At 33.9% G+C, this 27,972-nt stretch overlaps 1 protein-coding gene across 1 annotated transcript in view; it reads right to left on the bottom strand.

Moving 5' to 3' along the window:
* Window positions 1-10,208: 10,208 nt before the first annotated feature.
* The window catches only part of LOC124368907 (xylulose kinase-like), a 94,862-nt gene continuing 77,098 nt past the window's right edge, over window positions 10,209-27,972 (bottom strand). The window contains exons 12-13 of the mRNA XM_046826434.1: window positions 12,854-12,997; window positions 10,209-10,627 (exon numbers count right to left, since the gene is read on the bottom strand). Coding sequence (XP_046682390.1) covers window positions 10,565-10,627; window positions 12,854-12,997 — 207 coding nt within the window. The 3' untranslated portion in view covers window positions 10,209-10,564. The remainder of the gene's footprint in view (window positions 10,628-12,853; window positions 12,998-27,972) is intronic.

The raw sequence follows: 27,972 nt of genomic DNA, 5'->3' as shown, positions 1-27,972 counted from the left end.
CCTCCTCGGTTGACCAAATAAAACAATTTACTTTATTGTGAAAACAATTTGGGTTTTGTTACATAATTTAAAACCAGTTCAACAGTTACAAATTTTGAACGAGAGAGCGATTTCACGCGAGTTTAACGCGTTCAAAAACCCGGCACGACTGCCACTCCGCACTCCAAACTCCAGGGAGGAGCGTTGTAGCAGACGCTACCTTAGCCAAAATTCCTGCTTGTCTACCACCCAGTAACTGCGCAGGTGCTCGGAAAGGGTGGGAGGGAGAGGGAGAGTGAGAGGGGGGAGGGGTGAGAGGGGGAGGGGAGAGAGAGAGACCACAGACTAGAGGTCTCTATCTCAATCCAGTACGAAACAACGGCTTGTCAAAATTTTATTGAAAAGTTACACTAAAAACACTTCTTAGTGGCATTGTTCTTCTTTTATAAAGACCTTTAAAATGAAGTGTCATTTGATAGGGGTTTGCATTTAAAAATTTTGACTTTAACCCCAACAACCCCCCATTTTGGGTTGAGGGGCTAAGTTCTCATGTAGTGCAAAAATCATCATTTATCATTATATAACTACCCCCCAAAGGATATTTGTTTGTTTAATTCCGTTCAAAAGTTAGAAGGGGTATATACAACCAACACATCACAAAAGGCAGAACTGTACCCGATTGATTGCTATAGTAAATTAATACATTAACTGTAAGAAACAGTTTATGACTTTTATGACTCAACTGCTGTATAAGTCATATTTGGCCGGCACCATATACAGGCCGTGTCACCGTGCTCGGCGCCTCGTTTGAGCACGCACACTACTGTCCTTCCCCCCACTAGAGGCCGTGAGAAACGAGGCGGTCCCTGACCTTGAGCAGAGAAAGCAGTTAGAACCGGATTTTCAGTGGTGGGGACGGCAGACGCTTAGTTCGCTGCTATCTCTTTCGCAGTAAACATCGTGCCATACGCGCCTTACTAAAAACATTATTTCTCGTGATATATACGTGAAGTGCCAATTTCATAGTATTTAAGTACCGTAAGTTTAGTAAAACGTGTTACGTACCGTTATAACAGTGTGTATTTTACAATTTATATATACTTAGTAAATATTTTTGTTATAAATTTGTGAATAGTGTCGAGATGGGTGACAACAGAAAAAGCAAGGTCGGTGGTAAAATTTTACACAGCCAAGCTAGAGAAATAATTTTTAACTTGTACACTTTTATGAAAAGGGAAGCAGAACAAGGGCCAATATTATTAAAACAAGTTCAACAGCGTGTAGCAGAGGCCACAGGAATTTCTAAAACTAGCGTAAAAAGAATTGTGAGTGAAGAAAGAACCGCGCCGAGAAATGGTCCACGTTTCTCAACTCCCAGAAAAACATGGTCGAAAAAAATTAAAAAAACAGCTGTTGACGACTTTGACAAGACTGTTATACGGCGGACTGTTCATGAATTCCACAGAATAGACGGTCAGCGACCTACCCTAAAAACTCTTCTTCCGGTATTAAAAGAAAAAATCGGGTTTAGAGGAGGAATATGGACTCTGAGACAAGTTCTCAAGGAACTTCAGTTTAAATGGAGAAAATCTACAGATAACAGAAAACTTTTAATAGAAAAAACACGAAATAAGAGAACACAGAGTTCGTTTTATTAGAGCTATAAAACGTTACAGAGAAGAGGGTCGACCAATTGTTTATACGGATGAGACTTATGTCCACGCTTCGCACACAAAGCCCCACTCATGGTCAGATGGCAGCAACAAAGGCCTCTTAACACCTATTTCTAAGGGCGAATATGGAATAATTGTTCACGCAGGTAATGAGAACGGATTTATCGACAATGCATTGTTGGTGTTCAAATCAGGCCAAAAGTCAGGTGACTATCATGATTGTATGAATTTTAAAAATTACAAAAAATATCTACAAGAAAAACTTATTCCAAATTTACCACCAAAAACCGTCCTTGTGATAGACAACGCATCATACCACAATAAACAACTAAACCCCGCACCTACCAGCAATTCCAAGAAAGCAGAGATAATTCAGTGGCTAGTTAACCATAACATCCCGTTCCATGACAAAATGCTTAAAACAGAACTCTATCAGATTGTGAAGCTTAATAAGAACCCGCACAAAATGTTTGAGATTGATTCCATACTTGCAGAACACGGTCACTCCGCTTTGCGCCTCCCTCCTTATCATCCCGATCTTAACCCGATAGAAATGATATGGTCACTGATAAAAAACCACGTTGCCCTGAAAAACACGACCTTCAAATTAAATGACTGCATCAAGCTAGTGAGAGAAAAAGTCCAAGATATTACAAAAGAGGAATGGGCGAAGAGATGCCAGCACGTTATAAATATTGAAAAAAAGTATATGGAACATGAAGTATCTATTGATGACATCACAGAATCTTTCATCATAAATCTAGAAGCCGGCAGTAGTGATGACGACAGTGGAAGTGACAGTGAACACTCTAGCCATAGAGAAGACAGTGGCGGTGAAATGAGTGGAGTGGAAGTGCTTGAATAACATAAATGACAAGTAAGTGACGCAATTAATTTATTTGCTTATTAGGTTTAATAAAGAATATTTTATTTTGCAATTCTAAGATAATGAAACGTCAATAGTAAGTATTGATAATAATAAATATATAGAAAAATACAGCAAGTCTCTTTCATATTTTTATGATATAAAAATAATGTACATTAACTTTTCATGGCAATATAAACTAATAACATACAGTCAGACAGACAATATTATATATTTATGCTACTAGCTAACGTGTTGCTCAAAATCGAACAAAAGTGAAATGTGTAGTTAAATACTAAAAACCAAACATTTAGTAAACAGCTGTTAAATTGTAGTTAGTAGACATCGATATAAAAATTGAATTTAGTTTGATCCAATGTCGAAGGATAGCGTCACTGTAGACCTTTACTGTATTAAAGTGATACTGTGATACCCGTACTGTTGTTAAAGTTCTAAGAAGTATTAGCAAATCTAGGTAAAGATACCTTTAATTTGACACCTCAAACGTTAATATCTATCAAGCCGTTATCGAATATTATGATTTCGAAGAAAACCCCCTAGCGTATCAATACAACGCTCCTCCTGGGCTAACTTTTCTTCCTAGAGTAGTACATCACTGGGCCGCTATCATACACTTCCCCTCCACTGGCGAGCTATCCCACCATTACCCGCCTCTTCCCCTACTCAGGGCTCAGCTCGTTACTCACGTCCTCTAGCAGTCACGGTACAGTCTCACTGGAAAGCGACCAATCCAGCTAGGCTCACAACGCTCATTATTGTTTTCTTGCTCCCTGTGTGCGGTCAACACCCTGTGTTTGTGTTGTGAATGTTGTGATACTTGTGGAAGTTTTGGAGCTGCTGAAATGGCAACACCGACTGTATTTAAGTCGAAGCTTGATGGCAAAGTTCTGAAAAGTCAGACACGTGAAGTTATTTCTAATGTGATGGATTTTATGAGTAGAGAGGGTAAAGAGGGAACATTTGTTATTGACCCTAAGAAAGTGAGAGAAAGAGTGGCAACAGCTGTCGGTGTTTCGCGGCGAACTCTAACCCGTATAAGTGCCGAAAAAAGAAAATTAGCTGAAACAACGACTTCCTTTGAAACTCCAAACAAAGTGAGAAAGGTGACTGGACTCGATGATTTTGATCTTGGTGTTATAAGACGGACAATCAACAATTTTTATTTGACCGAGAAATGTCTACCAACACTGAAGAAAATTTGTTCAAAACTCGAAAGTGAAATACATTTTACCGGGTCTATCTCGAGTTTGAGAAGAATTGTTAGGGAAATGGGCTACAGATGGAGAAAGACCAAATCAAACAAACATATTCTCATGGAAACCCAGGATGTTGCTTACAAACGATTTGTATATTTGAGAAAAATTCAAGAATACCGGAAGGAGAAACGCCCCATAGTTTTTACGGACGAATCTTACATCGATTCAGCTCATGTTTACGGAAAAGGTTGGTCCGATAACTCAAATGCAGGAGTGGCGACCCCATTGTCCAAAGGCGAGCAACTTATTTTTCTACACGCAGGAGGAGAAATGGGCTTCGTGAAAAACTGTTTGACAATGTGGAGGGCCAACATAAAAACAGGAGATTATCACGACAATGTGAACGGCAAGATTTATTTTGAATGGCTGACGGAAAAATTAATTCCAAATTTACCTCCTCGGACTGTTGTGGTTATTGGCAATGCATCTTATCACAATGTCCAAGTAGATAAGTGCCCAACTTCGAAGAACACTAAATCAGAAATGCAAGATTGGCTGATCGTCATTGTCATCGCCGAAGGTGGAGCTCTATGAGTTGATTAGGCAACACAAACCGGCGCACATTCGCTATCAAATTGACGAGATTATGAGAGAACATGGACACGACATCCTTAGGCTCCCTCCATATCATCCCGAACTCAATGCCATAGAGCTAATCTGGGCTGATTTAAAAAACTGGGTTGCAGCTCACAATGTGACTTTCAACATACATGATGTTGAGCGCCTTGTGAATCAGAAGTTTGAAACCATAACTGAAACGGACTGGAAAAAAATATGTGAAAATGTGAAGAAAATGGAAGAGAAGTTCATAGGAGTTCAAAGTCAACAGGAAGATACCAGTGAATCTTTTGTTATCGATCTTGGTGCAGAGTCTAGTGAAGAGGACAACAGTGACTTTTCTGAAGATGACATTGAAGACGGGAATTTGTCAGGGATCGAAGAGTTGATTTAAATGTTTATTTCCAATCTACACCCATTATTGTTTATGGACAACGAGGAGGACAATATATCACTTTGGAATCTTTAATCCCACAATGTTGTAATTATTGCATATAATAAATATTGTTTTGTGAGTATGTAAAATATGTAAATAACTTTTAATGCGGCCTCCGGCAGTCTCAAGCCTGCAATCGAGTATTGAAACTCTGAACGCAGAGAGAAAGTTATTTGTAACCATCAGAGGGTTACCTTATCACAATAATTATGTCATGGATTTAAAGAAATATTATTTAAACATTTCTATGAAATCAATTTAAAGAAATATTTTGGTTCATACTGTTTAATATAAATGTGTTTCCTCCATTGATAAAATAACGAAGATATTTTAATTTGTTGTGGAAGACACGAGGGCCAGAGGGACCTGCTAGAGTTGACTGTACCGAGTAAAAGTAGGGGAGGTGGAGTGGGAGCATTGGCGTTGTCTCTCAGGCCACCCTCTCCTACGCGCCGAGCACGGTGGCACTACCTGTACCCAAGTAGGGTTTGAAGCCAGCCATACCACACTAGCAACAGCTATCAAATGTATGGTCATTATAGATTGTCTGTCTGAAATAATCATGCTGCGTCTTGTGACCTTTCTATTGAACCAAAAACGATCTGATAATGTTACTATTACATAATATGAATTCCATTGTTGTTCTGTGGTTAGTTAACACATTCGCTGCGGGTTACACGCCGGAGTGTAACAGCGATGATTGCCAAATAGCGAGTTACACGCCGGCGGTTAACAATGCAATTGCAAGCTTTAACCCTTGTTGTTGCTTAGCTATCTGTTGAAGGCAATTGGGACCATTCCTGCATAGTTTTTCGAGTTTGTATTCATATAGGGTTATGTTGGTTTTAGTTTTGGGGTTATAGGTGACTTGTAAAATGTAAACACGATTTTTAAGTGTTTGTTTTGGAAACATATAAAGTGTTTTATTGTCAGTGTTTACACAATAAAACTAGGCCTGACAAGTGGAGCGCTACAATGTGGCGGAATGGAGCAGAACTAACAGAAATGAAATGAAATATAAGTTTATTTCCACAATCTTCATATAGGTACAGAGATTACAAATGTGTTTGCCAATAAATATTAGTTAACAACGAAATTAAAACATTGTAATTTCTAAATATATATTTGTTGGAAATTAGCCTACATGGGCAAACAGTCTGCGTAGGCTAGAGAAGATATCCTTTACAGAAATCAATGTTTATTTAGCCGGGTATGGTTCAGAGGCAAACGAAAGAGCAACAATAACAATAATAATTTAAATTAAAAATTCAGACTAAAAAAATTTATATTTTAATTTACTTGAAGTAGTTACCACTCTGAAATATAGATGAATGACAGGTGGTATAGAGGGGGGGGGTGAGAGAAAGGACCAAGGTCAAGCCCGCCCATATTCTAATAAGATTAGGGCCTCGGCTCCCTCAAGGCCAATCTGTAGAAGGAAGAAATTAACGTTTTTCTTTAAAATTTAAATTGATTCGAATAATTTGAAGTGACTGAAGTTTTTGCAAATGTTTCTGAACAGTACATGGGAAATATAAAAGGAGTTTGTTATTGAAAATGATTTAACTAACCTTATAACAGGTATACTGACATTAACTGCATGCCTGGTATTATAAGAATGTGATGTTTCTGGGAAAATTATGTTGTAATATTTATAAATATGAACTAAAAGATGCTTTATGTACAATTGTCGCAAGGAAAGGAGTGAAGATTCAGGAAAAAGAGTGTCAGTAGGATAACGCTTATTTTCCCTTAATCCACGTGCCACTGGATCCCCCCCTGAGTCAATCTCGTCGGCCAGGGTTTTGCCAACAGCCAAAAAAAAATCATTGAAATCATTGGCAACCTGTTTTAAAACCTCCTTGCTCAATATAGGTGCACCTGGTAGAAATTTTTAATAGGAGAGTTGTCTCTACATTTATTCCTCCCAATTAGTTCGTTAATAATTCCCCAAAATAATTTAGCATTTTTTGTACAGTCATTTAATTTCATTCTATAGTAGTCCCACTTTGTAGATTTTTTTAGAGTTTCTTAAATCACGTCTAAACATATTATAATAACTCCTAAGTTCACGATTAAAAAGTTGTTTTTTCGAAGATTTTACTAATTTTGTCCCTTTTACAAATCAAATTTACTAAGTCATTGGAAATCCATGGTTTAAGTTTTTTCTTCCGTGTTGTGGGATGTTTTATTTCTTTTTTAGCAAAAGATAAAGATTCAGCAATCACGTCCGAAAAATTGGCTGTACATTCGTTGACATCATAACAATTCAGTACGGGATTCCAGTTTGAGGTGATAAGACACTCTGTAAACAGTTTTTCGTCAGTGTACGTAATCGGTGCTAGCGGTGTGTCAGTGGCAGTGGCTGTCGCATGGACTGTGATCTTGAAGTCGGTGCTGTAGTGGTCAGTGACGGTGGTGTGCTGAGTTGGAGGCACATGGGCTTTAATGTCAAGGCATACCGAGGTTCTTGGCTAATAGAAGGTTATATTAAGGTAAAATTAAAAAAGAAGCAGCGAATGACTGCAATAAAAGTTTATATTTTACATTTGGTTAAAAGTAAAGTGCAACAATTCTAATAAACTTTATAAAGTGTGTAACATAAACAAAACCATTCTTAAAACTATACCTCAACATTATGTGGTGTATATGTAATTAAACGAATGTGAATCTTTGGTTTGTTAATAAAAGCAACAATAAATTACTAGTTAAACAATTAAATAAGTACACATTTAGTCAATATTGAACTAGGTTATCAACATAACAAAATGAATTTAATGCATTTCATGCAACAAACCAAGATAAAATACTACACTTATGTAGATTTTTACACCGCCAAACAATAGCTAATAATTATTATAATCTAACAAGGCACATAGTGATGAAAAATTATATTTTAATGGAATGTATAACAGGAATCATTTAATTGTTTGTACTAAAAATATAATTAATACAAAGGTTTCACAGGCAGTATACAACAGCATCATATTTTAAAACTTGAGTACATGTATGTTATTATGGAGTGAGTTTATGAAAAGTTTCCAACCTGCTTATACTCGCTGTGCACCTAAATGTATTGGCAAGCCACAGATGTCGTTAAAGGACTATTCATCTGAACCTCATGCGGCGAGTGCCGCTACAGTTTTGAATTTGGCGCGCGTTATCCGTCTGTTGCCGCGAACGCTATAGCCAGCTGCGCCGACCTCTAGCCTTTAGCTCAAACAATAGGAGCCTCCTACCATCCGGAATTCTTCCGGACAGGTTCTGGTAGGATGGTTCCTGCTAGGTTTTCAGGCTGTGTCCGGAGGTTGTGCACACGGTGAGTCGTTGTGCAGCTTTCGAGCAGGGTGGACCGGGAGAAGTTAGCGTGGGTGGTCTAGATTTTAGTAGTATTTTGTTAGGGAACCTTTCGGAACTATACCCAAATTATTAGTATTTATTTAGTCATCAAAGCTGGTTAGGTTTTGGAATAGACGGAATCTAGTGGCGGATCCACGGATTATTCCTCTATAAGGTCCCACCTTCCGGTCGCGACGCCACGAGGTCGCACTCAGAATGTTATAATTCACTGATTGAGAGATATGTACAGTAACTTTTATAAAACCAAGATATGAAAACACACAGCAATCATAGCCAATAATACAAGATTTTTATCTGTGGCTGTCAATTATAATTACCGATAGCTCAAGGAACAGGTTTTTATGTAAAAAAATTGTGTTTATATTATCAACACAGTACATACCTAATATATGCTTTATGTGCTTGTAAAGATATTAAAATGTAGATATCACTTTAATTTATAATACTTTACAGACACTATATATAACTTAAACAACAATTTGTAACTAGAAATATACTACAAAATTGTGATAAGTTTTAAGAAACAACAATAGAAATGTTTAGGTATCAAATAATTTGGTACTAAACATGGCCAGATTCCTTTCCAAGTATCATACTATTTCACACATATATATCTAAAATTTATTTTTTGTGTTACTGTACGAAGACCAAATTCCCAGTGCATGAAAAATGGGTACGAAAATCAGCAGGGTTACCTTGCAAACTTTCTTCTAGGGCCCTCTGATTTGAAAGGAACAAATAAAGACCTATCAAAATACACATTTAGAAACTTCATAGGAGGTATGTTTTAAGTTGTTCAATGGAAAATTTATTGGTTTGAAGCATCAACTTCATACTATGGAAGGTTGACACGTGATAACTATGAAAAGTTTATTTTTTTGTTGGGAAGCTTTATATGGGGTTTATCTGTGGCAGAGGAGGTAGAATTTTGTGTCTCCTTCCACTTCGAGACTCTGTGCAACGGTCTTGCCAGAAGTACCTCGACCTCTGCACTATTTATAACTGTATCTTGAAAACAGCCAATTGTAATGGAAATGTTGGTATGCACAGAAAGTTTCGTTAACTACCTACTTTCCTTAAATTGTAAAGTCATAGACTTTGTTCAATAACAGAAAAAAAAACAAAAACAAATGTTATTAACCTCTTAAGGCACTAATACTACTACCTCTTAAGGTAGTAAAGGCAACTATTTTAATAGACAATTAAACAACTTAGTTGTCAAGAAACAAGTAAAAATATCAAATATACAATTCAATCACATTTTCAGTTTTCATATTTTTAGTCAAATTGTTGCCATATTTTGATATCTAGGTTTGTGTACCAAGTGAGTTTTTCAAAAAATAACTTGTAACCCGTATCAGTAAAACATGTGTAAACATTACTTTTGGTAGATCGGCAACTAATGAAATAGTAAAATCTTATAACTACAAGACTATTTACTAAGGAGCCTTGATGGTCAATCTTAAGTCTAGTTTTAACTTAACAATGGTGTTTTTGTGAAGGCAATGCTTGTAAAAACATCAAAAGTTCTTACAAAACATTTCAACAATTAAAATAATATTTAATTTTTTAATAACTAATTACATTAGTAGTTTTCAGTAACTATGAAAACATCAATGAGTTATTTTCTCAGAGGTCAATAACATTATTTATGTATTTTTATTTTGTTCTTATATTAATGAACAACAAAGTGTATGATTTTACAATTTAATGAAAGTAAGTAGTTAACCAAACTTCCAGTGCATAACAAAATTTCCATTGGTAATATTTGGAATAAATTGCAACAGAGTCGTTGCACAGAGTCTCGAAGTGGAAGCAGACACAAAATTCTACCTCCTCTGCCACAGATAAACCCCATATAAAGCTTCCCAACAAAAAAATAAACTTTTCATAGTTGTCACGTGTCAAGTTTTTGTGTACTTTTATAGGTACTTCCTTTCAATTCAGAGAGCCCTAGAAGGAAGTTTTCTAGGTAACCCTGCTGATTTTCCTATCAATTTTTTATGCACTGGGAATTTGGTCTTTGTACAGTAACACAAAAAATAAAAATACATAAATTGGTTAACCTCTGAAAACATAACTCATTAATATTTTCATTAATTACTATAGACAAGTATAGTAATGTACAATTAAACAACAACTCAACTGAAGAGAAACAAGTAAAAATATAAATTAAACTAATAAATTGTATTTTTACTGAGATTGTTGCAAAAAATGTGTAAATATTACTTTTGTTTTATATGTATATAGCTAATAATATAGCTAAATCTTATAACCACAAGATTCAAAATCACATCAAGTATTTACTAAGAAGCTCTGGATTGTCAATCCTAAGTTTACTTATAACTTAACAATGGTATTTGTGTGAAGGCAGGCACTCTTATGTTAGAAGCATGTCATTGGACGAGCTTCAAAATTATATGGATTTCTGAATCTCTTGTATGAATTTGCGGTACCTCTCCATCATAGGCCTGTATACCTGGAACAGTTTAGTCATTTTAATAATTTAATTTATTATTTTACTTCAAAACTAAATGTTTATCTTAATAATGTGTATTATTGTTTTAAACAATACAGATTGTTATAATTTTAATATATTAGCCCCTTCACGGTTTTTGACGTAATAATATGTTCATAGCGATTGTGTAAGTGAGTTACTGACGTAATATTACATAACGCTATAGTGTTAGAAGAAGATTTATATGACAACTACATGTCATGCAAGTAGTTCTGGTGTTTTCTACTAGATGACAGCACTTCCTTGGTCCTCTGTTATGAGGTGTTTGAACCTTAATGAGTTCACTATAGTCGCACAGTGCAGACAGCTATTGCGCGTTGTTGTTGCATGTCACTAGTCTTGGAGTATTTTATGGTATTATTCAATTATTTTATATTTATAGTCAAAATGACTTAGTGGACAATATATAAAAAAATTTGAAAAAGACACTAAAAATAACTTTTTACATAAAACAGTATGCATCTAAACTCTACAAACCTGTTTCTGTAAAAAAAACACACAAATTCGGCAAAACAACATAATTTTAGGCACAATAATAAAACTGGAAAAAGGTTAACTTGTTCTCGTTTAAAGGTCGGGACACACATACCTGCACCTCGCCCAACACATGAGTCGGCCGAGTGTCGGTGCGAGCCCGGCTCAGTTACTGTAAAGTCACACATGTCCGTATGCTGTCCAAGCGCAAAAATCTCACTGTTTGTACGAGGGCATATTTCTTTTGGGTTTTTAAGTTACAGGTACTTAAAAAAATGCTCAGCAAGTCAAAAGTAGTGACTTCGTCATTTTGTTAGTCTTTTTATAATAACTGGTAAAACATAGTAAATATTAGTAAAATATATATTAGAGTATAATGTTTTTCCATACTTTCAAACCTTATGATTGCAAATAAAATATTTTAGTTTTAAGACTGTACTTTAGTTAAAAGGATAAAATAAATATGAAAGGTTATACAGGGTGAGTTTTTTAAAGTGATCCAATAGCTAACTTTTCAATTACACGACTTAGCACCACACTTTAAATTTGGAACTTGCTCAATTTTAAGTTTCACTCAGGGATACACTTTCAAATTTTTTGAAGATGGCCGCCATTTTCCAATATGGCGGTCAACTTTAAAATCTCTTATGGAACACCCTGTATTTTATGTTGTTTTTAGATTCTACTCAACAAAATAATACATTTTTGCTTTTGAGAGTTTTTCAATATCTCTAATGGTTCAGGAGCTACGTGGACTGGAAGTTTTCATAATTTTTGCCAATATGGCGGCCAACTTTAAAATATTTTATGGAACACCCTGTATTTTATGTTGTTTTTATATTCTACACTACAAAATAAGACATTTTTGCATTTTAGAGTTTTTCTATATCTCTAATGGTTCAGGAGCTACGTGGACTGCAAGTTTTTATCATCAGTCCGAAAAAATCCGAAAACTTGCAGTCCACGTAGCTCCTGAACCATTAGAGATATAGAAAAACTCTAAAATGCAAAAATGTCTTATTTTGTTGAGTAGAATATAAAAACAACATAAAATACAGGGTGTTCCATAAGAGATTTTAAAGTTGACCGCCATATTGGAAAATGGCGGCCATCTTCAAAAAATTTGAAAGTGTATCCCTGAGTGAAACTTAAAATTGAGCAAGTTCCAAATTTAAAGTGTGGTGCTAAGTCGTGTAATTGAAAAGTTAGCTATTGGATCACTTTAAAAAACTCACCCTGTATAAACATTTAAAATCTAATCCCTATAAAATCTGGGAAAGTTTAGTTAAGTAGTTGTAGTTGGTGTTTAGTTAAAAACATTGTAATAAAAAAAAACAATAGTTTTATGTAAATAATTTTTTTTAAATTAATATCAATTTACAAAATTAACTTGCCAATTTAAAGTCAATATTATGTTTGTGGTTAAAATATTGTAACTAAGGAGAATAATTATTTTAAGTACAATATCAACGTTTATTTTGTAGTATACATAAAATAAACAAAATTTATATTAACTTGCTATAAGTTACAATTTTGTTTATGATTAAAATATAATAGTAAAAACTAACTGTAAGAAAGCAAATGAATGTTTATTTTGTATTTAACAAAATACCTTTACAATGCCAATTGAATATTTACTAAAACGTTCAGTGCCTGATGTCCTGAAACACCTGATGAGTTTTAACATGTTATGAAGAGTAATTTTAGAATTACCTGATCAGCATCCGCATAAGGACTACAAGCCAGGACGGGCTGGGGCAGGCATTTTGTGATGTCACTGAAGCTACTTCCTGCACCATGCAGCAGTCCATGCTTGGCTTGATATGCAGCTCCTAGAACTGCAGAGTTTGCTGCTTCCTACAAACAAGTTTTCTTTCAGTTTCTAAGTCATTTGAAACATATATTTCTTATATATTAGAACAAAAGCATAACAACGCTGTACATGGCTAAAACAGCTACAGGAAGTAGTGTAGTTGTCTATAAACTCATACTTGATGTATCTGAACTCTCTTAGGATCGGCCAAAATTGCATATAAGAAAAATTACTAATATTATGTAGTCTGATATAAAAAAACTCAGAAAGAACCACTGATTTGACAACAAAAATATCCATAGTGCACCCATGACTCTTTTAGTGCTGTTGGGTGGAAATCATACACCTGAATATTTGTGCTAAAATTACCAGCACACCCATCACTTCTTACGCTAAGAATGGAATGTGCCTATGAAAATTCTCTGGTTTTTACTCATAGGAAGATTCTAAAATTTTTATATTTGATTTAAGAGTTTATCTACAGATGATTGATATCTTTCATATTGATTTCCTTTATGTACTAAAGACATTATTTACATTGTTATGGTTCATGTTGTTTACTGGTGGTTGCATGTTTGATTTCGCTTTCTGTTGATTTACATCAAAGGGATCATGTTAAGCCATATTTTAATCAGTCATCAATTCTAAAATTAGCAGATTCAAAATCGATTTTGAGATTTGTTGAACTCTATTATTAATAAAGATTTATCCTGTTTCCTTGACAATCCTTCCCTCATCAAAAACAAACTTCCAACAAAGAGTTAAAGACTAGATATAAAAAAGAGTGAATGTTTCCTAGGCATAGTATAAATTATATAATATCCGTGTCCTAATATTGTGTCCTTAGGTGACACGATTTTTAACAAACTCTTTTAAGTAACTAAAAATTAGAATTATATGACATTTTAAAGTAAGCAAGACATACTACTGACATAAACTTATTATACTGTAGATTAATATTTAAATAATATATTATACCTTGGCATTTAGTTTTAATTATTTTTTTATAATAAACTTATTTTTGTGACAATGTTACACACTTTTTAGGTTTGGTGAAGTCCAAGGAGATTTGCAACTTATAATTCTACTCTATGTTATTCAACCATATCTATTATATTATAAAGAGGGACAGGTTGTTATAATTGCACACGGCTTTCTTTTTTCAATACCTTGGCCATATAAGTGTTTGTATGGAAAGATAAGTCATTCATTTTACAATGAAAACAATATTATGTTATGTGTTTGATAGGAATGATCAAATTATGAATATACAAATATAAATAATAACGCAATATCATCTTAAGGATGTTTTACTCATAGAAATCACAATCACTTTATATTATTTTTTACATCTAAATCACTGATCATTTACCATATCATACCATTTTTAAATCACCAGTAAAGTGATACTTTGTCTTTCACATGACTATGAGATTGAGTTTCAAATCTCAAGTGGATTGATTAATCATGAAGTCAAATGTGTTTACATCATTCATAAAACTGAACTACTCATAATCCATTACAACAAGAAGATAAAATGTTACTCTCTGATCACACGGTTTAGATACCAGTTTGAAAGTTAACCACAAACTAACCAGTAAAGCTACAAAAACAGAAGTCTCATTAAAATTTAGCTTTTTTATTTCTGTGTTTAGACATATAAAGCAAATAATTTACAAGCAATAACTTCAAATTTTATGTTGATAACGAAAAAGGTATCTTTTTAGGTGCTTTTTAACAAAACTGCGTCTTTGAAAGTTCACTTGGAAACTTGTGATCTGATTAAGACCAAATTTATACACAAATTTACTTATTATGATGCAAAAATCTGAGCATTAATTCTAAAAAAGGTAATAAAAACAGTATTACAAAATAGAAACAGATCACAAAGATCAAATTTACTGGACTAACCACACACTTGGTTTCTGTTATATTGGGGGAGAAAAAGCGATTCCATGGAGGGACTATGTGACTATTCAGGGTAGTGTACTATGGCCTGTACTGTTTTTAATTTATACAAATTATGTATAAGTGGAAAATTATTTCCGTTTGCTGATGACATACCAATTTTTTTGGAGTGCCGTATCTGTGTGGAGGTTTGTGAGAAACCTGTATTTGATCTTTTTACTTTAAAGTAATTGTTTGACTGTAAAATTTTATCATTAAATATTTCTAAAACCAAATTTATGCCTGTCCCATTAAGAAATGCTGATAACTATAATTTAGAAGGTCAAACGATTATCTGTGAAAATGATCTCAATCACGATTCGCTAGTACATTATTACCTTTAGACAATTATGAAAAGTTCTCACACAAAACAAAATTAAAATGGCTATTTCTATTTGGCTTTAGTCCTGTTTCAATTTTCATTTAGTATTACAGCCCATGATCCCACTTTCAAAACTATTCTTGAAATGAAATGCTGTACAGAAGACAATTTTTAAAATAATATTCTTTAAGAGTAAAATATATTCCTCAGATTCACAGATGTAATGACAACTCATACTCATCACATACAATATTCACAAAACGTTCATATTACAGTTTCAAAATTAAATAAAACATTCAGCATGACAAATTAGTATTATATTTCCCATGTTTTGTACTGTAATTTCATGTTTTAATCATAACTTCGTTGATAAAACCTGTGAAGGATTGGTTACTGTAGTTAGTTAGAGAGGAAGTAGATATTCTGATTCTGATAGACATTATTCCTTGTTATCGCAAGACCATTATTCCTTGTTATCGCTGAAATCAACATTTGTAACCCATCCTCACATTTTAGTGTTGCTTAATCCATCCTTCACTTAATTCACCATGGTGTTGTCAATTACTTTAATGAACTACGTACGGTACAACAACACTAAACTTATGTAGCGTTTTTAAAGCTACATTGGTTTATTTGTTTTATTAAAACTTAAATTAAATGAAAATTTTGGGAACGAAATATTGGGATTTAATTTTAAATTAGATTGTGAAAAGTCAGGGTAAAAACGAACATGTAATCCTTTGGCAAGTTAGTACTGGTAGTTTTAAATTGTTAGGAAGGCGGTTGACTGCCTTGGATTGATTATAACTTGTCTTGCTACGGCTATTGTTCTCCTTGTTTGATACAGCTGGACCAATGAGAGAACACTGCAGATGTCCAGCAAAGTTGATTAGAGGAGGGAGTATAAAAGCGCCAACTCATAATTTTCACCCTTCTTTTGGTTATTTTCGTGTATTAAGTTGATTACAGTGTGCCGCTTAATTTTTTTTCTGCGAGGGATTTTGAGGTAAGCACCAAATTTATTGTACGTTTTATTAAAATAGTCTTCCAAATCTAATATTAAATTAATTTTGTTGTCTTTTTTATAGGAAAAAAATTAAATTTATAGAAACTACAGCGCAATCTGAATAACTGATTGTCAATGAACAGTAGAGCACAATAGAATCATACAAGTTGAATTTGGTTCATACTTGCAAGAAAAGTGGATTAAAATTGAACTTTTAATAACTTTAATTGAGATTTGGTAATTTAGTAATTTATTAATAATTGAAACTGTTTTATTGTGAATTATTAATTTAAAATTAATTGAACATTAATGATTGTTTGAGAGAGTTGTAATCTGAATTGCAGAGACTTGAAAGTTAAGGTTCAACTAGTGGAAAGAGAAGTTTAAATTTTTATTTTGAATTTTGAGTGAAATTAGAAGTGAACATTTTTATTTTAGTTATTTCCAAGTGGTATTTGATTTTTATTTTAAAACTTCATTATTTTATTTTAGAAGAGAGATCTGATTTTAGTTTGATATATTTGAATAACATTTTTTATTTCTTGCCAAAGGAACTTTTAAATTTACTAAACGGTTTGTCAATTCTTTGTGGAAAATAGAATGATAAAAATTCTGAAACGTTGAACTTATTAATTTGCCAAATAAATCCATTATTTTTATTTAGATCTATGACTTTTATTTTAGACAAACCAGATAATATTTAATAGTTGACAATTTAGTAATAAATTATATAGAATATTCACTCGGAGCTTACTAATCAAAAAATATTTTATATTGTCTTGGATGTCTCATTGATAATTTAAATATTAATATTCTGGAATATTAATATCTACAATCCAAGTCGTTATAACTTATATTCGCTTTTTGTACGAGGCATGTTCGGAAAGTAAGTGCTGTTTCATTCTACTGCCGCCGTAGCTTAGTAATCAGTGTTCCGCGCATGTGCACAAGTCGTTCTCGTCCACTGTCTATCGACTCACACCATTTTATTATTCTACGTTGTGTTTCCAGTTTTCTCTGAACGTTAAAATGTGTAAGCCAATTCGTGATCCCACCGATTGTGAGATTTGTTCTGTAATAAGATTTTTGAACGCCAGAAATGTGAAACCAGCTGAAATTTATTGTCAACTTCAAGATGTTTACGGAGAAGAGGTGATGAGTGAAGGAATGGTGAGAAAGTGGATTAGAATGTTCAATGGAGGTCGAACAAATGTGCATGATGAGAATCGGGGTGGTCTGACTTCTCTCGTCACTGATGATATGGTAAGGGCAGCTGACGAAAAAAGAGAACAGACGTTTCACTATGACAACGTTATCTGACGATTTCCAACAAATTTCACACACTCTTTTGTAGGAATTTGTTACGGACCGCTTAGGTTATCGCAAGCTGTATTCCTGATGGGTTTCAAAAATGCTCACTAATGTGCACAAAACCAAAAGACTAGTAAGTGCTTTCACTTTTCTCATATAGCACAGTGATGGTGAGGATTTAAACAAAAAAAAATTGTGACAGGTGATGAAACTTGGGTCTATCATGTCACACTGGAATCCAAACAGCAGTCAATGGAGTGGTGACACACGCCACCAATCCCTGAAGAAACAAAAATTCAAGACGACAATGTCTGCACAAAAAAATCATGTGCACTGTCTTTTGGGATTGGAAAGGTGTTTTGCTGATTTATTTTCTCCCAAGAGATGAAACCATTAATGCAACAAGGTATTGCAAACTCTTAAGAAAACTAAAGCGGGCAATTCAAAACCAACGGAGAGGAATCCTCAATAACAGAATTGTGTTGCTCCATGACAATGCTTGACCCCCATATCGCTGGTGACACTCAAACATTGCTTCGACAAGTTTGTTGGGAGCAGTTCAATCACCCTCCCAAAAGCCCTAACTTGGCACTGTCTGACTACCATTTGTTCCTGCACATGAAGCGCAAGCTAAGTGGCCAACACTTTGAAACCGACGATGAAGTGAAAACTGCTGTGGACTCTTGGCTACATTTGTTGGCAGTAACCTTCTACGAAGAGGGTATAGATGAATTGAGCACCCGCTATAAGTGTTTAAACATCAGTGGAAACTATGTCGAAAAATAGTTTAAGGTTTGGGCTTTCATGTAGAAATAAAATTGTGCCAACAATCGTTTTACTGGTTTTTTTTAAATAGTACTTATTTTCAGAACACATCTTGTATCACTATCATTGTACTATCGAGTAATCATAGACAGCCTTTGGTAGTTATCACTACCATCTACTTGGTAAAAAAAAAAAACTATAACCTTTATATTAAAACTATTAATACAAATGAAATATTTTTGATTTATCATTATAAAATATTTTCTATTGTAAATATTAACTCCAAATGTTTTACAATTGGAGTCTGGCAGGAAATTGTAGTGTGTTGATTGAACTAGTTTAAATTAGTTTCAAAAGTATTGTTGTTACCTTTAAAATTAATAACCCTTTCAACATCACTAAAATTGTTTACTGTTTAAAGAATTCCACTACACAACTATTAGTTTTAAAACTAGTTTTACTAATTTTATAAAGTTAATTTTTTTCATTTTCTTACTATCAAAGATTGTAAAAAATATAAACACATTTTTTGAAAACTTTTAGTATTTTAATATACGAATATACTCGTATAAAAGAAACTCCTGAATGCAATTTTGCTGTTTGCCTTTTGGGGGATTTGAGCCACCCTCTATAAAACGCCCACGAGTGCAATTAATAAGTTGATCTTTTTCAACGTAAATAAAAGTACTACTTAACGTGAATGTAAAATGAAAAAAGTATTAATGTACAATGTAAGTAAAGTAATAAAATAAATTTATTGGTCACAACTTACTTATGTCAACATCAAAATTAATGCCTAGATAATGTATGAAAACAATAAATCATACAAACAGTGGCTCTAAAATCGACTGTCATAGGACTAAAATGACAGAATTACTATATCGACTAACCGGAGTGGTGGAAAGTGTGTGTAAGCAATGATGTGTAAGTAAAATGGAAAGTCCTGTCAACGACGACGTACTCAGGAGTGTTTGTCTCCAGAAGAAAGATAGAGCCTTCTTATCATTCATAATCATGAAGACGACACTAAAAGACATTGGATTGTGCACCAGTTACCATTATTAAAGTATGCTACTGCATTTAACTAACTTCAAATATATTTCATGGGAAACCATATTAATGACAAGGAGATAAAGTATGGAGTCTGCGAGGATTCATGTCAATGACATACTAAAGGTTAGAAGTGAAGCAAGCTTAATATTAAAGCATAAGTAATATTTTTTTTACTTCTGATAGTTATTGGTAAAAATATTAACTTAAAGAAAATGGTACATTAATGTAATTGTTGTGTTATATTAGTGCAAATACAAAGAAGTGTTGGTTTATATTTAAGTTCTCCATTCTAGTTTATACGGTTTTTTAAATTCTGTATCTGTGTGTCTGTATCCTCAGAAAATAAAAGTAAGGAAGCATGGTCAATTTTTAAATCTGAACTAGGTAGCCATAAGCTAACAGCAACTTTCTCTGAACTCAATTGTAATAATGACATAATATCTGATGGACAGAAAATTTCTGAATATTTTAATAACAAGTTCGTCAACATTTCTAGAGAGATTAATCTGAACCGGGATAGACAATAGACAATAGACATATCTGTTATGTTAAGAACTCCACATTATAGGGTTATCTTTATGTTAGAATAATAAATCGTAAACTAAAACCCTTTTAAAATTCTTTTATTTCAGACACGTGTTTCGGTATAAACGATCTTCAGTGTGAAAATTAACCTCTAATTAAATAATAAACAAAACAAATAAATATACACCTGTCAACTATTTAAACAGTTGTTAAACTTATATGACACAGTTGTAATTTTGATTAAGATTCTGTGTTTAATATTTTTTCAAAGATAGGATTTGTTTTATTTTTTAAATTGCTATTTAATATGTTGTGAGGATCTTTGTTATAATTTAGATAAATATGTAATTCTTCTTTCGTGTTTAATTTTTCTCCTTTCCTTTCCGATATCCAAAATTTCCATGTTATTTTCAATATTTTTGTAGTTATGTCCAGTTTCTAATAAATGTTCAGCGAAATTTGATTTTATTGTAGACATGTCAAATTTCGCTGAACATTTATTAGAAACTGGACATAACTACAAAAATATTGAAAATAACATGGAAATTTTGGATATCGAAAGGAAAGGAGAAAAATTAAACACGAAAGAAGAATTACATATTTATCTAAATTATAACAAAGATCCTCACAACATATTAAATAGCAATTTAAAAAATAAAACAAATCCTATCTTTGAAAACATATTAAACACAGAATCTTAATCAAAATTACAACTGTGTCATATAAGTTTAACAACTGTTTAAATAGTTGACAGGTGTATATTTATTTGTTTTGTTTATTATTTAATTAGAGGTTAATGTTCACACTGAAGATTGTTTATACCGAAACACATGTCTGAAATAAAAGAATTTTAAAAGGGTTTTAGTTTACGATTTATTATTCTAAGACACTAGACAATATACTTTATTCATTATCATTGAGACAAGAATGGTGTCATTAAGCAAAATACAATTTTTTTTTTTTAAGTAAACCAATCACTTAAGTATTTGTCTAATTTCAAAACTTTAAACCTCTTCCAATTTAACATTAAACCTGTTCAGTCCACACAGTATATAATACAATTAAAAAACTGAAAAACAAAAAGTCATCAGGTTGGGATGAAATTTCTGTGGATTTGATGAAGTAAGCTGTGGATTTCATTGCTTCACCCCTTTGTATCATAATTAATAGATCATTTGAGACGGGTTATGTTCCTTACCAACTTAAATATGCAGAAATAAAGCCAATTTTCAAGAAAGGAAGTAAGCACAATCCAGAAAACTATAGGACTGTATCAATTTTGCCTTCTTTTTCCAAAGTGTTTGAAAAAATAGTATTATTATTTAATAATATCTCATTTTGAACACAATAATTTGTTTGCAGATGATCAATATAGTTTTAGAGCTGCACGAAACACAGTTCAGGCTATTGCAGATTTTGTGTATAGAGTGGCGGAGGGCTTGGATACGTCGCGGAACACACACAGCTGCTGTGTTTTGTGACTTGTCCAGGGCCTTTGAATGTATGGTACATGAAATTCTGTTGGATAAAATTCTCTATTATAATTTTTCTTTCTCTAGTTGGCACTGGATACACTCTTAACTTTCATCTCAATTCTGCTACACGGTGTATAAAAAAATAATACATTATTTAAGTCAGAATGGAAATTATTTAATTGTGGGCCCTGTACTATTTTTAATATATGTTAATGATCTTCCCGCAAATACAAATTCTAGTTTAATATTATATGCAGATGAGACAACAGCAATTCTCAAATAAACTTCTAGTATTGGCCTTCATAGGTTGATTCAAGACTCTTTTTGAATTGTCAAGATGGTTTACAGCAAATGGTTTAAAATTGAATTCTACTAAAACTGAACTAAACTAAATCAAAATCAACTAAACAATTTGAAAATCAAATTGGTCGGTTTTCAAACTGTTCAAAGCCAGAACCATTTTGAATTTAACATCAAGTTAGAGAGTGAACGCATTGAAATTTTGAAATCAGCAAGTATTTTAGTAATCTACATAGACTCAAATCTAAAATGGACCGAATATTTTCAAATTTTGGGAAGAAAGCTTAACTCTGCTTGTTTCCAGATGTCAATCTTAAGAAATGTTGTTAACTTAAAAACAAAACTTATGATTTATCATGCTATGTTTGCTTCAGTCATGCAATACGGTATTGAGGTTTGGGGAAGTTCTGGTAGGCTGGCAGACATTTTCAAAATCCAAAAGAAATATTTAAGGATTATGACATTTTCCAAGAGAGGAATGTCACGCAAAGGAATATTTAAACATTTAAATCTGTTACCCTGTCTATTGGTTTATGTGCTGAGATGCTTATTGCTTGTAAGGCAGAATTTCGAGCTCTTTTTTGCAAATCACTATAACCATCATTACAATACAAGAAATAGAGATCTGTTTCACTTTCCTATTCATAAAATTTGTTTGTTTGAGCGTTCACCACAATATTTTGGAAGAAAATTATACAATAAGTTGCCTACTACAGTCGGGGCCACCAAATTAGGCGGGTGGGTGGAATTGCGCCGTTGCCAGATTGTGCAAACATCGTGAAATAGAATAATCCCTGAATTGTATCCATTTTAGAGCTTGATGTTGTTTGCTTTCTCCTGAGATTTTGGTGACATCTTACAAGTTACAAAGATGAAAATCGTATTATTGGCTTCAGGAGAGACCGCTGATGATAACGGTATATACTTTTTGTATGTAAATACAAAAATGTAATTTTGAAATACTAAATACCTACAAACCAATTTTAATTCATTAACAGGGTGTATTAAACATTTCAGTAAGCGAGGAAGTTTTTTATTTTTTGGTTAGGAACATTTTTCCTGTGGCAAAGTTTTAGACAAAGGTATAAACTTTATTTTTTGTTCCAAACAAATTTTTCTCAGTTTACTAACTTCGCTGGGAAATGCGTGCAAACCTAAATTATTGAAATCAAACACGCAGAGCGATGCGAGCGCCGTGCGTATACACACAATTTCTACTCAACTATTTTTTAATAGCAATACTTTACTTTCTATTATTTTTATCATTACTCACCTATAGTACTATGTATTGTAACCATAGCGAATATTAAATAAATATTTTAAGTTTAATAAAATTAACCATGCTTAAAACAATCTGTTTTGCCTTCCTTAGCAAAATTATTTTAAATATAAATATTTTAAACACGTGTAGTAATAGAAATAATAAAGAAACATTTTAAATTAATTATTATTAAACAAGTGACATTGTTAGTACATACTATTACATAATCACAGTGAAACTATATGTCAGTCCGTGGTTGATTTGATCACTTGGTGGTTCCGAGTTACTTGCGTTTAATCTTTGTCAATGTCACGGTCACTGTCGCTGTTTTCACTGTCTGATGAGTCGTCTCTAAGGTTTATAATAAATGGTTCCACTATGTCTTCAATTAACTTAACACATACGCGTAATTGTTAATTGTTCCAAGAACACCAGGATCAGCTAAACCTTTCAGAAAATTCAGTACATTAACTACAACACATTTAGTTTGACTATTTAAATCACTTTTTTAATACCCTCTAATCGTCTCGTTTTCACATGAACTACCAGCTTCCTCCATTTTCAGTATGTAACTAAACTCACTAACTAGTTAGACAGTACAATACGACTGGCACTGGCACTGGCAGGGTGGCGTGTGGAAGCTGCAGCGTCGGCGCGACGCTTGGACTAGGCAACAATGTGCACACAGCATTGCCAAATTGTGCCTGAGAGCGACCGATTCTCGACCTTCCTCCGCTTCACCGGTCCCATACGTGGCAGCAGCGCAAATCCACCCACCCGCCTTATTTGGTGGCCGTGACTATAGATTTAAATCAATACAAAAAGACAATGAATTTAAAATAAAAGTTTCAGATATGTTAAAAGAAAAAAATATTACTCTATTGAAGTGTATCTATGTGATACAATAATTTAATAACATTATGAACATAAATTTAAACATTTTATTTTTTTTATAATTATTATAATAACACTTACATATTTAATTATATAATATTATACTCAATTAATTAAACTTTTGACTTTGACGATGTTTCATAACTGATGGTAATATTAAGTTCTATTTTATATCTTGACAATGTCACCCGTTCTTCCAGGTGTGCTGGATTAAAAGAATGTATGTTATGTAAACTGTGACAATAAAGATTTTGAATTTAATTGAATTGTGTGTGTGTTTTTCTTTGCTTTTATTTATTGAATAAAAACCCAGCGCAAGAAAACGTTTTGTACTGCAGTAATAATGATGTTAATATGTGTCAATGTAATATTGTCTTTTGGATTGCTGTCTGAATTAATATCCTTAAACCTATTTAAATACACAATATTGCAGTCCAGGGGTAAAATATGAATTTTCAAATATAAGGGATTAATGAAATGGAATAAATTAGTTGTATGATATTATTATTATGTTATGAGTATTATACATTATTATAATATATCATATGTTATAACGAACAATAGTATCCAACCATAAAGACTGTATCTGAACTAATGTGTTATTTACATTAATTTATGCATTTGTTATAATTTTAATTTTAAACTTTATAGAAAGTTGAGAATAGTTCAAATATATTATTTGATATGCAACATTCCCATAGAACAATGGAACCATTAGGCCCACCTCAATGATATTATTTAGTTCATTATCATTCTATCTGGCAGCAATGTGGCAGTACATTATTTTATGTTTAATATCTAGAAGTGGTGCTTTTATGTTTATTTGCCACAATTAAACATATAAGTAAACTTTGCAAATCAACCTCAACGGTATACAACCCTATATTTCTTCCATTCGGTACATAAGGATGGATTATATTTATGATTAATAAGTTATGACAAATAAATTGTAAAATGTATTAACATGTAAAAATATATGTAATGCAATTTAATGTAATTTGTATGTATAATACTTGTAAAGTATTTCATCATATTAGAGGACGAGGTCCTAAAAGCTATAGATTCCTTGAAACCCAAACACTCAGCCGGGATTGATGAGATATCAGCAAAATTAGCAAAAACCTGCAAGTTTGAGATATCAGGCACCCTAACAGATATACGAGGGCTGTTTTTTTTTTCAAGTTCCGATAGGCCATAAATAATAAACACATTGAGATAAAAAGATGATTTTATTACCAAAAGATTCGTAATTTCTTACTTATTTTTCTACGTAGTCACCAAAAATGTTGAGGCACTTGTCGTAGCGAGAGACAAGCTTTCCTATACCCTCCTCGAAGAAGTCTGCCGCCAGTGAGCTCAGGTAGACCCTTACAGTTGCTTGAAGCTCTTCGTTGTCAGCGAAGCGTCGTCCACCTAACCACGCCTTCATTTCTCGAAAGAGGTGATAGTCACTGGGCGCCAAGTCAGGACTATACGGCGGATGGTCGAAAACTTCCCATTTGAACTTTTGCAGAAGTTGTTTTGTGACATTGGCACTATGCGGTCGTGCATTATCGTGGATCAGGACCACGCCGGATGACAGCATTCCTCTCCGTTTGTTTTGTATTGCTCTCCGGAGGCGATGTAGAGTCTCACAGTATGATTCCTTTGTTATCGTTGTTCCCTGTTGCATGAACTCAACCAGAAGCACACCTTTTTGGTCCCAAAACACTGTAGCCATTGTTTTCCTTTTGGTCAAAGTCTGCTTGAATTTTTTGGGCTTGCTAGGGGAGTGAGTGTGCATCCATTGCTTTGATTGTTCCTTGGTTTCTGGATTTTCATACAGGACCCAAGTTTCATCCCCAGTAACAATAGACTTTAAAAAACTGTCTTTCTCGTTGTCATATCGCGTCAGAAAAGTTAGGGCTGACGCCATTCGCTTCGTTTTGTGATCCTCACTCAACATTTTGGGTACCCAACGGGCACACAATTTTCGGTACCCTAGCTCGGTGGTCACAATCTTGTACAAGGAAGACCTTGAAATGGCTGGAAATTCGGTAGAAAGTTCATCAATTGTAAACCTCCGTTTCTCCCGGATCGCTTGGTCAACTCGTTCAACCAAACTTGCAGTAGCGACCGACTTGCGTCCTTGACCGCCTTCGTCATGGACGTCTGTTCCACCTTCAGCAAATAGCCTACACCATTTTCTTATCGCGCTATCACTCATACAGTGTTCACCATACACAACACTCATTCTGCGATGGATTTCAGCAGCACTACATCCTTCAGCTTGAAGGAAACGAATCACACTTCGCAACTCACAACTGGCGGGAGAATTGATCGTAGCGGCCATCTTTACTCGCCCGTAGCTCGGCTACGACTGATGGATTGGAGCCGGCAACGGCGTTGGTTGTAGTGGGGGAGCGGCGCAATTGCACAACACGCAGCCCCGCCTCCCGCCACTACGCTGGTTATTTGGAGAAACAAACGGAACTTGAAAAAAAAAACAGCCCTCGTAATTAACAAATTTCTCACTCAAGGAACTTTCCCGACCAAACTAAAAGTAGCAAAGGTATATCCAAAATACAAAACAGGACCAACCATAGACAAGCACAGCTACCGACCAATCTCCCTCGTACCAACTTTTTCCATAATCATAGAAAAGATAGTCCTAAACAGACTTCTTTGTTATCTTGAACAACATAACCTCCTTACAAGCCAGCAACACGGGTTCCTTAAAGGTAGATCAACAGCCACAGCTTTAATTCAACTAATGGAACACATAATAGAACAACTAGAAGAAGGAGACACTTCAATTTGTCTATTCCTGGATTTCAGTAAGGTCTTTGACTGCCTTAACCACAATCTACTTCTTCAAAAGCTAAGAAACCTCGGCATAGGAGGAAAGGCAGCTGACTGGTTCCACAGCTACCTCAATGGTAGGAAACAACTTGTGGAAATAACCAATACTGAAAAAAATGTAAAATATAGGATCCAATCCGAAACCATTGCCATACAGAGAGGTGTGTCACAAGGATCAGTGCTGGAACCAGTCTTGTTCCTCTTACTCACAAACGACCTGCCGGACTGGTTAGAGGATACCTGCTACACAGTCATGTATGCAGACGATACAGTTCTTACTTTTACTGACTAATCATTGGACACACTGGACAGAAAAACAAACATTCATTTCAATAAAACTAAAGATTACTGTGTTGCTAACGACCTAGTCCTAATTGAAACGAAGACTGTACAGTTAAATTTCACAACCAAACGGGTAGACACAAATATTTCACTGCCAGGCCTAGAAAAAAAAAACTGACACAAAACACCTAGGCATCATAACTGACTCTAAACTCTCATGGAAACCCCACATAGACCAACTATGCAAGAAACTGTGCTCAGGTATCTACATCATACGTAGAATCAAGCAAGTATGTAGCCCAGACACAGCCAGAATCGCATATGCCCTTTTTGAATCCCACCTCAGGTATGGCATAGCGATTTGGGGAGGAACAACTAAAAACAATCTGGAAAAGGTACACCTGAAACAAAAAAGAGCAATTAAATGCCTGGAAAACTTCAACTATCAAGATAGCTGCAGAGAACTCTACAAACAACTTACAATTCTCACAGTTATATCCCTCTAAAAGAGAAGTAATCCTTCATACAGTCAATACAACACCAGACATGCCACTAATGAAAAGAGACCAACCTACAAAGAAGCGCTCTACTTCAACCATCTGCCCGAACATCTCAAGAAAGTGCATCCCAACCACTTCAAAAAGCAGCTGACCCTATGGCTCCAGGAAAAGCCTTTCTACTCGGAAGAGGAGTTCCTGACAAACTAGTTAACAATACAATTAACTAATTAATTATGACTTACATTATTTAATGCATTACTTTCTGAAACTACCATTATTTTTATACTGTTCAACTATTGACGCTATGTACTGTTCTCCATGAATATGTCAAATAAAGGAAAAAAATATAACAATTGATCTGTAAAAATGATTTACAATTCCTATAAACATGTTTTTAACTACTTTTGTAAGCAATATTTAAAAACTACTTGTTTATAGAATACACTAACAAATACGTACAATAGAAATAAATAAAAAACCAGTGTTTAGCTATTACAATGTAATAGCTAAACGTGATACAGGATAAGCATTAGCTTT

This window comes from Homalodisca vitripennis, chromosome X, assembly GCF_021130785.1.
Source record: "Homalodisca vitripennis isolate AUS2020 chromosome X, UT_GWSS_2.1, whole genome shotgun sequence".
In the NCBI taxonomy this organism is placed as follows: Eukaryota; Metazoa; Arthropoda; class Insecta; order Hemiptera; family Cicadellidae; genus Homalodisca; species Homalodisca vitripennis.
The sequence above is the reverse complement of the archived record's forward strand: the minus strand, read 5'-3'. Positions and strand labels throughout refer to the sequence as shown.